General features: G+C 45.4%; 1 protein-coding gene across 4 annotated transcripts in view; it reads right to left on the reverse strand.

Moving 5' to 3' along the window:
* Positions 1 to 12,767, reverse strand: part of FLI1 (Fli-1 proto-oncogene, ETS transcription factor) — an 89,374-nt gene extending 76,607 nt beyond the window's left edge. The window contains exons 1-2 of one of the 4 annotated variants that reach the window (XM_037409687.1): positions 12,405 to 12,767; positions 10,292 to 10,373 (exon numbers count right to left, since the gene is read on the reverse strand). In XM_037409687.1, coding sequence (XP_037265584.1) covers positions 10,292 to 10,330 — 39 coding nt within the window. In that variant the 5' untranslated portion in view covers positions 10,331 to 10,373; positions 12,405 to 12,767. Of the gene's footprint in view, positions 1 to 704; positions 1,267 to 10,264; positions 10,374 to 12,404 lie in introns of those variants that run through there. The other 3 variants (XM_037409686.1, XM_037409689.1, XM_037409691.1) reach the window with 3 other exon arrangements.
* Between the last annotated feature and the right edge of the window lie 520 nt (positions 12,768 to 13,287).

Below are 13,287 nucleotides of genomic sequence, written 5' to 3' on the forward strand. Positions count from 1 at the left end.
AGCGGAGGCTCTTTTCCACTTTCACCCTTCTCTCCCGGTCCTCTCGAGGGTTGGGATATCGGGCTCTGAAGCAAAGCTACTGAGATGGATGGAAGTCCATCCATTTCACCCCAGGGGCTGGGAGTACTTTCCCCAGCCTCCTCTCACAGTGAGAGTTTCTCGCTAAGCTGTTAAAACCCCACTTAGGGGGGGAAAAAAGCCCAGCCCACTTTATAAGCTAAAAGTGACAAAAATTTACAATAATTGTCAGATCAGCTGCATTTTCCATTCCTGGATGCCGTGTCGGAATGGGCACTGCAAAACCCCAACCACCAGCCTTCAAATCTCATTTTAGACCTGGCGAGCCCCTGACGTGCAATCTCTTTCATTCAAACGGGAGCGATCACCAGAAAAAAAGCGACGCGCTTTCCTTTTTCCGGGAAAAGCTGAAACCCTCCAAAGAACCCGAGGAAAGGAGACAATACCCGCCTGTACAGCTCACCCGCTTCCCCCCACACACACCCCTTGCAAAAATAACAAGCGGCTAACAGCGGAACACATCATGCAACGCTTTGGGCGTCCTTTTATGCCCCACTTCTGCAAACGGCTGCAGACCGAGGAAAAGAGCGGAGGGTGGAATAAAAAAGGAGGGTGAAGCCAAGAAAGAATAGTGTCAAGGCAGGAGGACACCCCTGCACGTCAGATCTCTCGATGGAGAGGATTACCTTGTCCAGTGCCAGTTGTGTCCAGTCTTTTTGTTTCCCCCTGTCTTTAGTCCAACCACGGGGGGGGGGGGGGGGGGGATATCAAAATTATATCCAAAGTTATTCTGCACCCGCCCCTTCCAAAAGGGAAATGCAATAATGCCACTAGTGTTTCTACTCGGCTGCGGCAGAGATGCCTTATTAATACTTTATTTCTCCAAGACCAGAGCTGGCAGGAGAGAGCTGTAGATCCCCCCTTGCCCCTCCCTCCCCTCCCTCCCCCTCCTCTGAAATTAGCCTCATCAATTCAGCTACAATTTTTTAGTTCAGATGCAGACACGGGACTGAACGTGACCAGACCTGGAGGTTTTGGCTTGCTGCTTGCCAGCGATTGAGGCCGTCTGCAGCCAGGAGGTGAAAGGGGGGGAGCAGAGGGGACAGCCCCACCGCCTTCCCTCTCCCCACACCCCCGTCCTCCCCCTGTCTGCTTTACAATCCAGGGGTCTGCGCCGGGGTCCCCGGAGAGCAGCACATCTGGATGCTGCTAGCGGGGTCAGGTCCCCCCTTGCCTAGGGCCACAAGAACTGGAGTTCAATTAAAAGAAATCACGGTTAACCCTTTGCTTTCCTCATTACTCTTTCTTTTCCCCTGCCCTCTGTTCCCCCACCCACCCCCCGCAAATACTCTCTTTGCCACTCCCGCTTCAGCGTTACCACATGGCAGGCTGCAGCAACCAGAAAAGCAAGAGGTTAAAGGGAAGAGTGAAATGCATCCTTTCAAAACCCAAATGGTTTCCTCTCTAGACAACACTCTCTACCAGCCCCGAAAAACAACGGGGGTGGGGGTGAGAGAGAGGACAGGCTGAGGATCTTAACCGCGAAAGGAAGGGGAAAAAAATACCCTGGAAGGAGCCTCTGTCATCCACGGACCTCACAGAGCAGCTTGGTTTTGGGCTGCGTGACCGACAGGTCTTGGACGGGCTGGCGGTGGGGGAGAGCCGGGGAGCTGAGAGCGGCAGAGAGAAACCACCTGAAAACGTGCCCAGTTTGTGGGAGAGGAGCCCAGCATTCGCAGAACACCCTTTCCCCAGCGCCGGGCTGGAGAGACAAACAAGTCCGGCACTCGCGGGGAGTCCCCAGTGCTCCCAAAGGCTGGAAGATGTCAGGCAGACCCCCCTCCATCCCACCTGGAGATATTTTAGGAACCCAGCTTTGCATTTTATTGCCAGACGGGCACCGTGACCCGCAGGGGTTTATTTTGCATGTCTGAGGATGACTGGAAATGAAGCCTGGTAGGGTCACTTGCTAGATCGGCTCCATCCATCAGGGATGTTCCGTGCTTTACCTTTTGTGTTTGGTCTAAAATAAGACTTGCGAAAAGCTCGAGAGATAAGGTATTGAGTGAGGTTGTTAAACATTGTAACAGACAAGCCGAACAATCTCGTTTTCCTCCCAAATAATGCAACAATAGAACCTTTACTTCATCTTTTCTCTCCCCCCGCTCCCCCCCCTCCCCCCCCAAAAAAGGAAAAAAACCCAACCCAACCCACCCTTGAATTATCTCAAACTTTTTGAAAAAAGCTGGAATATTCATAACCTCCGCACGCCAAGCTCTGAATCATCCTAGGTGATTGTTCAGTGACTTTGGGTATTTAACTGTTTGAGAAGAAGGGAGCACAGACAGGCGGGGGAAAGCAAAGCCATCGCCGGGCAGGCTGCTGATCAATGTGCGCAACTTTTAATTTGATGCTCGACTTTTGGATGCATATGTATATACAGTAAAGGAATTATGATCTGTTTAATGTGGTTACCACCAGACATCTGGAAAATCATTTGATCTTGGCAACCACGGAAGATTTCAAATGCTTACATTGGGACAGGCTGGTAGAAATCAGTTACTCCTCAATTATTATTATTTATTTCACTCTGCTTATGAATGAAATGAAATTCTCGACCCAAGTTTTTAATTAGTTCAATACTGGTCTCTAGCGCTTGGCATATCCCCACCTCCTCTTTTCGTCCTTATAATAGGGTTACACCGAGTGCAGCCTCACACAGGGAGGGTGAAAACGTCGGGTTTGTCGTGATCCGATTGGAATTAATGAGGGCACGCTGGGGGAAATTTGGCCCATAACTATTTCACGTTCAGAATCAAAGGAATTAACCATTCGGTGTAGTTCAATGCCAGTCCTTGGCGGGACTACATAACCTCAGAGATACGGATTTTCTGTCTGTAATTCACGCGGGATTAGTGGTCACCGCTTCATAATTAAAACCGTCTAGTTATTCTATAGGAATAAACCTAATTAAAACCTTCCCGGGCCTCAGTTGCAGGTTAGAAATATTATCTTCGGCGAATGGGAAAGGGGGTTGGCTTATTTCACCCTCTCTTACCCGAACAGCATCAGCTGAGCTCTCGTTAACCACAGCCTGGGACTGTGGCTTTGAGCTAAGGCGGTAAATAGGGGAGGGGAGCCCCAGAAACCAGCAGCTACGCCCGGACTTTGTCGCTAGAAAGCGGCTCATTTCCCACTAGCTGTAACAAAGCATCCTTTTTTTTTTTTTTTTTTAAACTAGCTTTCTCTATGCACATATTTACACACCTTGTGCCAGGTATATTGTGTGCAGTCATTATATATGTGCACAACTTCCTATGTATTCTATCCTCTATGAAGATATTTACAATATTTACCACCATTCTTTGCCTGGAGCCGTGTGTGCAGAAGGCCATGGTCTATTCTGTTCTAGTCTTTACTACAGGGAAAATCTCCACCAACTTCAGTGAACTTTTAAAATTTCCGGGTCTGAGTTTCCTCTGGCACCGACTCCGTTGCAGAATGAAAAACGCAACGTGTTTTGTTTATTTTCTAAACCCCCATTCTTACAAGCAAAAAGCCCAAACTACAGCCCTGGGATTTGATCCCCAGAAACGAATCCCAATTCTAAACTAAAGTAACTGGGCAAACCTCTGCTTTTCAGCTCCAGAAATAAAAAGTAGTCAGTAGAGTTTGCCAGCCCCAGGACTGAAGGATCGGGTCCCTCCTACCTCCTACCTCTACCTGCCATGGTCTACAGGAATAGCCCATGGGATCTGGGAACTTGAAGCCGGAAAGTTATTCACTGCTAATCGGTACGAAGTAAAATACAGTGTCTTAAAAGTGGTGTGGAGAAGATGCAGTAGCTTTGAAGCTGCATCGCAATTAGGCGAAGAGTGGGGTAAGCAGTGTCCTGGCTAGTTTTATTTGAGCTCCATGTCCCAATAAAACAGCCCCCGCCCTCCCTTCCTCCCCCATCCCGCAATTATTGAAAAGCTAAGGCACAAAAAAACAAAAATACTGAAGGCCAAAAGAACAGACTGCAGTGCACTAGCTCCAAACGTCTGGCCCCTCGCTTGAGGCCATAATTAATTTGAGATTTATTTTTATTGGAGAACCCAGTCTCGTCTGACCTTAGCCAAACAAGACTTCAGCTAGACCCTTGATGCGCTTGAATGGAACAGAATATTTCTCTCTAACTTCTCTTCAGGCGTCCGTGCCTGCTTTGAATTTGTTCCTCAGACTTCATATATTTGGAGATTTGCAGGAAAGATTTAAAGCATTTTTCCCCCTTAGCATTCACTTTCTTTTTCTTCCCTTTTTGCTCCCCATTCCCTCCACACCTCCCCTCTTCCTAAACACAAAGCTGGGAGAGCATAGGAAAGGCTGGAATACAAAATTCCCTGCACACAACATGTTGGCGGGGGGCGTTTTTTTCTGTAAATTGTGAAAGAATGGAGCCATTAGAAGGTCGCAGAGTTTGGGAAGGGGACTGGTTGCTCGAATGCTGCTGTCTAAAGGCGGGAGTCACTGTAAAAGTTTGTCCCTTGTGCCCAAGAGCCTGGTTTATTTTAGAAAGCTCCATCATGCTACATTTCCAGGAGAGAAACAACATTTCTCCCACCTTCTTAACCTAAATTCAAAGCGTGTCTTGAAGGTAAAACGGGGAACAAACAATGCCAGTCCTTCCCCAAGCAGCCCTGGGGTTAAGCACGGGAAAAAAATGTCAGGCAGGATTCTCTGGACAGCGGGAAATGGAAAGGGATTTTTCTATTTAAAATAGAGAGGTAGGTGCAAACGAGTACTAAATCTTGAAGCACCAAGTTGTCATAAGACATTCATCAACGACTTGCCAAAGTGCAACAATTTATCAGTGTTTCTACCTCAAGAAATGACCCCCCTTCCAAAAAAAACAAACAAAAAAACCCCCCAAGAACGACTCGGTATATACGTAGATTAATCACGAAGTGTGAGAATGACGTAAGGAGTTCACAGCAGCTTCTGCTCACTCTACCCCAGCCGACAAAGCTACTGCAACTCCCACCTTCTCTGGAGGTGCCTGGTCTCGTCCTCCCGAGCCCAAGTGGGAGGAATCGAAATTCTACGGGACGCCAGGAATTGGGGCTGGGGGTGGGGGGTGGGAAGAGAAAAAAAGGGGGAAGAAAAAAAAAAAAAGAAGAGGCAGAAACGGATAACGCACTAGAGGATGCTCTCAGGAGCAACACTAGCTGTTCCTAAGAGCGCGGTGCAGGTTTCCATCCGCTCCACATTTCGAGCATCCTTGAGCACCTGTGGGGTGACCCGTGCGCAGGTCCCGCTGCAGCGCCTTCCCCTCGTTGATTCACCGGGCAGTATCTCTACCGCCAGATACATGTTGAGGAAAAAAAAAAAATCACGGGATATTCTGTCCTTGCAACCTGTCCCCGAGCAGCCTCTGGCTGCTACTGTTGAGCGGGAAAGATGCCGTGCCAGGGTTTGTCAGGAGCCTTCGCATCGCTCGCTCCAAAGAAAATCTCGCTGTTTTGTCCTTAATAAAAAAAATACTAAAAATTAACCTCCCCTTCTCTATTTAGGGCTTCTGTAAACCTTCTAGGCAGAGTGAAAGCAAGAACAAACCAAATATTGTTTCCAGCTACCCAGACTATTTGCCTCCATGAATATGCTCCTTTGTGCGGTACCACAAACGCTATGCCTGCGTGAAACCCGCTCCTGCAGCGCCCAGCCCCGCGCCCGCGGGTGGCAGGTCCGTCGCGCCCCTGCGGAGCGCTGGGCTGCAGGCCCTTTTCCGCCCCAGGTCGCCAAGGGGAGCCCGCAGTCGCCTGGTGGGTGTCCCCCCAAGCCCTCCGGGGGGTCGGGTCGGGGGGGGCGAGCCCGCTGCCCTCCTCCGAGAGCGCCGGGTGTGCGCGGGTGCCAAGGCACCCCAGCCCTTGCCGGAGCTGTTTTTGGGGAACCCCCTCACATACCCCCACCTCGGGGGACGGCTTTAAGCATCACCCTGCTGCGCGGCAGAGGAAAGGGGGAGAGCAGGGGTGATGCCGGGATGCCCGCTCCCGTGTGCGGGGGAGCATCACCGCCCGCTCCTTCGGCTTCTCCTCCTCCTGCACAGGCCAAGAGGCTTCACCCTCAAGTCGTGCCTCAAGCTGGCGGGGCTGGTACCTGGAAAGGGGGCTCCAGGAGAAGGGGGCGGGGGTTCACCCCGGCCCCGGGATGCTCTGCAGAGCCCCGAGAGCTCCAGGCGCTGCCCGGGGGGGGGGGCAGGAGCTGTGTTTACAAGCTGAGGAACCGAAAGCAGAAGCAATGACTTTGTGCGGAGGGGAGCGATTGGAGATCAGTTGCCAAAGGGCCTAAGAAAAGCGCGGGTGAATAACACACCCTCAAAATTATTCTTGTACCGCCTTTACACACATATTAAACCGCAAACTGGCAGTACAGAAGGGAAGCAAAGGCTGCCGTGGCTGGGAGTAGCTTGTGGCAATGGTAATAATTAAAAATCCAGTATTCAGAGGTCATGTTGCTTTGCTTATAGCCCTAATTCTTTCCATATCCCTACAGTCAGGTCTTCAGTGCTGTCTTTTAAAATTTAATTTCCCAATTATATTACATGTTTCATTCTCTAAAGTCAAATACTCATGTTTAGATGAGATTAGCACCCTCTGATATACTGTAAATTATTAAGTACTTGCAGATCAGTAAGTCCCATAACGGTATGATGAATAGAAATACTTTATCAGTTATGTAGAATAAACCAGTAAACATCAAAATGATCTTTTACATTTATGATTTCCTACCCCTCTATCGCATTAAGGCCCATAAAAGAAGCACGTATGAGAGAGAAGATGGGGCAGTCCTTTTGTGAGGTTATACAGGATCTTTCAACAGTGCTTTAGATACAGAACCATGGGTCCTATGTGGTTGTGATGCAAATCAAGGTTACAACACCGAGAAGCTGAACTTCACCAGTATGACTCAACATAAACTACCCTTGTTAAAACATTTTAAAAATTAAATCCTCCTCTTCCTCCTCCGGCTACCTAGCTCCACCCCTCCCTTTTGCATTTTGAAAGCCACGACAAGAAAAACAGTGTGGCCTGAAGGTGGTCATAGGCTATTTTGTACCCCAGGGATATGGCAGCGAATTTGTTCCTCCTGGGAGCTCCTGTGGAACGCCCTGCTAGTGACCCTCTCTTTGTTACAACATCTTAGAGACAAGGCATTTTTCTGTACAAGCACTTAATAAACATAGAGTTTATATACATGGTGCATTTGTTGAAGAGGATTTATAGAAGACATTGATCTCAGTCTTGCTTTTTCTGCTGTGTAATGCAGGTAGTGTACACATCACCAGCTGAAATCCCACAAAAGTAATAAATAAAATACTTCCCTCTCCCACAAGATGAGCAAATAAGTTTTTCTGGAGAAGGAATGACATGAAAGAAAATAATTTTTTAAAAAAGAAAAAAGATCTGGGAAGAGAGGAACTGGTACTCAGCCTCCTGCTTTTCAAACTTCTTGCTCACCACAGCTTGGGAAGTCCTCAGAGATCAGCATGGGGAAGCAGGAAAGAGAAGGCAAGTGCTGTCTAAATCTGAACAGCACCTTGTCCTTACACAGCACTTCCATCCATGTTTTAAAGATGAAGAAATAGAGGAACAGAGAGTTGAAGTGTCTTGCTCAGGAACATTGAGCCCACTCTGTCAGGGCTTGGATCTGTACCCACGTTTCCCGACTATCTGTCTGTATCATCAGCCAATCCCACCTCTTCTATAAATAAGCTGGTTACCATCAGACTCCCTGTTGGCTCTGGATGCATTCAAGTCAGTAGAAACTGTCATCAAACTCAGAGGGACCAGAGGTTGTCCTCACCTATGTGTTTAAGCTTCTAATTCTCTTGAATTTAACCATGTTCCTACTTACATGAACAGCCCCACTGGTCTGAATGACATACTCAGGAACTGTTTTGCACTACTGGTACCAGTAAGCCCAACTTAAAACTTCTAAGAATCAATGGGAGATATTTCCTTTGTCTTCAGAAGACTTTGGATCAGTCTTAAGAGACTTCTGTCAAAATCCCATTGAGTTTTTTTCAGCACAGGAACAAGTCATTTCCCCAATGACATTGGTGTGAATGAAGCTTTACAGACAAAGTATCAATGACAAGGTCCTTGCCCAAAATAACAGCAGCTGACGGTGAAGGGTTGTAATAAAAGGCAGAGTTCAGCATCACACAGCTCTCTTATCCCTCTGCCACTGAAGCACTGGATGCAAGTCCAGCCTGAGGAGTTCTTTCTGGTAGATAAAACACATACTTATGCAAAGAGAACTTTGTCCAAGCACTTTGCCTGCAGGATTGTACTTAATGAGAAGACTATCCCAACACTGTTATGGACAGACTCACTCAGTCCTGCTGGAATTATTTAGGCCTCGATCTTGGTTCCACTTAATTCAAAAGGAATTTTACTACTAACTGGAACGGCAGCTGGATCTAGCCTCACAACAAAAGGCAATGATACCATAATATAGGATGTCAAAGGGCCTTCATCTCTTCATTGTAAACAGAACACATCTCAGATCATTTCCCACATACAGGAACTCCAAAGAGAAATGAACACTAAAGCTAGGCACAGGCTGTGTAACATGTTTCTTTACTTGAACTTTGAATTTGCTTTCATGAGACTTGAATTTCATTTGTTTTCCACTGAGCTTCTATCCTTCCAGAATCTGGTCCAAAGCTATATGAATTTAATAAGCAACATTAAACCATTAACATTTCCTGAGATGCCGAGGTAGGAGTGTGGTTTTAGGGGTTATCAACTGAATGTGGAATCTTGACCATTCCTGGTCAGATTTGCTCTAGAAACCTGGTCCAGAGAGTGACACAAGTTCACCCAATCAGGGAATACAAGTAATGCCACATGATCTGGGATTCATCCCACCAAGTCTGCATTTTAAATACTAATATTCCTAACAAACTATCTGCAAAATGAGCCATAGCCTAGAGATTATATAAAGAAATAATTCTGTGAATCATTTCTAATAATGTGTACATACATGAAAATCACAATTGGTGCATGGATCATTGACTACGAGGAAAGGAGAAAAAAAAAGATACTAAATTCCTGTAATAAATTATTCATTACAAATTATCCACCCAGCTCTAGTTAACACCCTTCTGTGTTTCTTCAGCTTGGGAGAGAAGAGGCTTGTGTTTTAGATTTTCCCTAAGTGCTGTTGCATGCAGGGTTTGCCTTAAACGTGTAACCCAGATGTCCCAGGCTTGGTTTATTTACATTCTTGGGAACTGTTGTGGAAAAAAAACTATATGATGTCAAATATAATATAGCACTCAATTGAGCTATAAAGGGGCAAGGCTGTGCCAACCCTTCTTTGGTATTTGTTTTAATCTTATGAAAAAGAGAGGCAGAAGTGGCCCATCAAAATACATTCTAAGATCCACTTTTTTTACTAAAAACAGAGATACACAAACAACTATTTAGAGTGCGAGATCTGGTAGTATCTGGCATTAGCCCTTATCAGTAAAACCAGCTGAAGTCATATTGCCTGCTAAATTGTATGGAAACATTGCTCAAGAAAAACCATAAGTAACACTGTGAAAGAAATCCCAGTATTATATAGCGTTGCCTGGTGTGACAATCCAATTCTTCAGTAACTGAAAGGTATGTTTTGGTTTAACTCATCAAATATTTTTTCCCCTCTAAATCCATTCTGAAATGTACCTTCCAAAAAACTATAACCTCACATATCATCTTGCACATTGAATTCAGTAGTTGGCACAACAGAGAAGTAGTGGGATATTAAATGAAATTTAGCTCTGGTTCAAGACTAAATGGTATCTAGGAAATCAGAAAATTAGAAGCCAATTTAAGAAACCACTATGATATAACGTTGGTAGCACACCACCACTATCATATTGGTTTCAGAACAACAAACCACTACTATAACATAATTCAGGACACCCTCACTGTAATTCTGGTTATAGTATAGCTCATCAAACCAAACATCAATGCATTATAAAAGACAAGACCACTTTAAGATACAGTTGGTCCCTGATGATGCAACTTTTGACTGAACCCTGCATATTTCCAGAATGGTAACTGTGATACTTGGAGACCCTAACACTCTCCCACTGGAGGTAGAGGGATTTTATTATTTTTTTTTTTTTCCTGCTAAATTCAGTGAGAATGGAAATGAGATTTTAAACTAACACAAATGACTATGAATTTTGGAGGATTGTAATTTTAGACATTACCTGTTTAAAGATGCTGTCATGTCTTACCTTGACGTAAGACGAAGTGTCTGGTACAGTCTGAAACATCCTTACTTGTTTAGTAGATATATTTAAAGGTCCTAAAATTGATCTGAAATTAAAAAAAATCATATATATGTACATAGAAAAGTAAAGAAACAAAGGATTGTTTAAAAAGTAAGATTAGCAATAAAATTCAAAGAGAAGTGATCAAGCATTTAGGTGTACTTTTCCAAGGACCCGGAAGGACGCCCACCACAGTAACTAAAAGTCAAGTAATAGGCAGGTTTTCATAAAGCAGGGGTTTATTTCCATGCTTTAATAAGAGTTTGGTTCTGCTTTCGGATTCTGCCCCTCTCCTCAGGAAACGAGCCTTCTTCACTTTTGACCAGAGCAGAGGGAAATGTTTGACATTTGATTAACTGAATTTCTTAGCCAACAATTAAAAGCCAGCTGAAATACTCATGTTTTCATGTCGAGACTAGTTAACCCTATTGACTTGTATCCAAGGGTTTCACTTGGCTAAATGAAGGGCAGTTGCCTTTTGTGACTCATTGAAACCATTCCGAGCCATTAACCTGCCGGCCTCTATTGATTTAAAGAACCTTTCTCACCAATAATAATTAAACAATAAATTAAAAAAAAAATAGCGAACGGAAGTATCATTCCAAATAGCAATAAACCCCCCCGGGTTGTCAATCTCAGCCCTTCTTTTTCGGATAGTGCCGTTACTCAGTCAAACTTAGCTATGCTTTATCTCAGGCGTGCATCAATGCAGTACATCTGTTTTTCTGTACTTCTAAGACTTGATGATCTCCTGATGAACAGGTTTTTTTGCCTCCCCCCCCCCCCCCCGCCCCCGCCCCCCCCGCAAGTCATCACTACAGAGATGCAGAGATTAACAACGATCGTGAAAAATGTAATGGTGTGTGGGAAAATAAATCTGCAGTCACTAAAATACCGACAACTGTTTTTTGCCCCCCGCTCTTCTCGGGATCTTTAGTCCCCTTGGCAAGCGCCAGAAAGCGATTAGCTTAGTGTAATTAGTGCATCGTTAAGAAGTACGACCCCCCGCCCCCCCTACCTCTCCGTTAGCATGCAGCTCCTAAGTGCTGTTATCCTGACGGTCCCATTTTCCTGGGGGTCCCATTTTAGTGGGGTAGGAAAAGTTAGAAATTTACCCAGAATTTACTATAGAAAATTTATGCTAAGAATTAGAAATATGCATAAAGAGTTGTGCGCAAGTGGTCAGTGCTCTTGGGTCGGGTGCTTTTTTGCAAGCCCTTCAGGAAAAGCTGTGGGGTCCTAACTTTGCAGCTAGTTCAGTTTGTCCAGCTGTAACACAAGCCAGACGCCGCCGGTTAATCGCGATATATCCTTCGTTTGGTTAATGAAGAAGCCCTGGGCGCGCTGGAGCTGCCTGCTCCCTCACCCCGGGAGCTGCCAGCCCTCCGCCGCGCTCAGCGCCCTTCCTCGCCCCCAGCAACGCCGAGCAGCCGGGGGGACACCTCCGTGCCCCCAAACCAGCGCCACGGACTTGCTTCAAAACATCTGCTGATTTAAAAAAAAAACACCCACACAAACAACCCAAAAAAACCCTACAGCCCAATAACTCTGGAAAATAAAAGTTCGCTATCTGCACGTACCACCCCCCCACCCCCCCACCCCTTTTATTGATTTTTAAAGCATTTATTACTCGGCCAGCTGGCACAGAAGGGCAACTGATTATAAAATCGACAATGTGTTTCTGATAAGTACAATTCTTTTTTCTGTCGTCCTCCCTCCTAACACATTCCAGTTTCTTTTGCTTCTGAACTTGCAACGGGGGGGTGGGGGTAGACAGAGTTGAGGGACAATTTTGCTTAGCCAGTAAATTTTCTAGGGTCAAGGATTCACATATCAGTTTCCCCTGCTCCCCTCTTTACCCCTGATTAGCACTCCCCCCCCCCCCCCCCCTATAATTACACATGTTCATATAAATAAATACATCTGCGTATTTGGAGCTAGTCTTACCAAGTCTGCTGTGGATTATTTATCCATCGTATTGCCCTGCCAGCATCAGTCGCTATATAAAAGGGCCTCTTAAAACTACTTTTAGATTCGCCTCTTGCTTATTCTTATTACTATTATTTAAATGACTCACCTTTTATACCCTTTCCCCTCAACCAGTGGCAGACCAGTGTGTAAAGATCCAGGTTGAGACCAAAAATAAAACTCCCCACCAGTTCTGGATTACTACCCTGCCGCTGCAGTTTTGCAAAGAGGAGAGATTAAACTTGTTAGATCCAAAGCAGCGCTGAAGTTAAAATTCCCAGCCCATCCAGACAGGCTGCATCAACCAGGCATTTCCTCAGGGGGCTTCTGTAATGCTCGCAGCTCCAGGACGTGCTTTCCTTTCCCTCTCTTCTGTGCCCTCTACTTTTCATTTGATTTCCGTTTTCCCCCTTATCAATATTTCAGCTGCTCCCTCAGATTAATCATAGCTATGTGACATCTTCGCCCAATGAGCCTGCCTGGCGCTATTCGCAACTTTATAGAAAAAAAAAAAAAAAAAAAAGGAAGGGAAAAAAAAAGAAAAATTCACAACTTTCTTAAAAAAATAATACTGAGGAGTCAAGCCCAAAAGAGACGCTGAGTGGAGCTCAAGTGCTACTTTAAATCCCCTTTTTTTAAATAAGGAAGTTTCAAATATCCGTTTTTAAATCATTGTTCCTTACTTTGAGCTTTTTTTCCTGACTCTTACCTTGAAAATAGTTAACCCATTTCCCCCTGAAGTAGAACTAAAAATATGACAGACGGTGCTGCAGATGCACATGGCTGGAAAAGCAAGATGAAATTGTCTCGAAACTATTCTCTCTATTGGATCAAGAATTCAGCATTTCCCTCTGCAAGCCGAAACCTCCAGATCCTTTTAGCTATTTAATAATACTCTATGAAATAGCAACGCATTTAGGGAGGGAAAGGAAACACATCTTCAATTCAGGGGTGGATTTTCCCCCAACGGGGTCGTGTTTCTGGTGCATATT

This window comes from Falco rusticolus, chromosome 16 (genome assembly GCF_015220075.1).
Source record: "Falco rusticolus isolate bFalRus1 chromosome 16, bFalRus1.pri, whole genome shotgun sequence".
NCBI classification, from domain to species: Eukaryota; Metazoa; Chordata; class Aves; order Falconiformes; family Falconidae; genus Falco; species Falco rusticolus.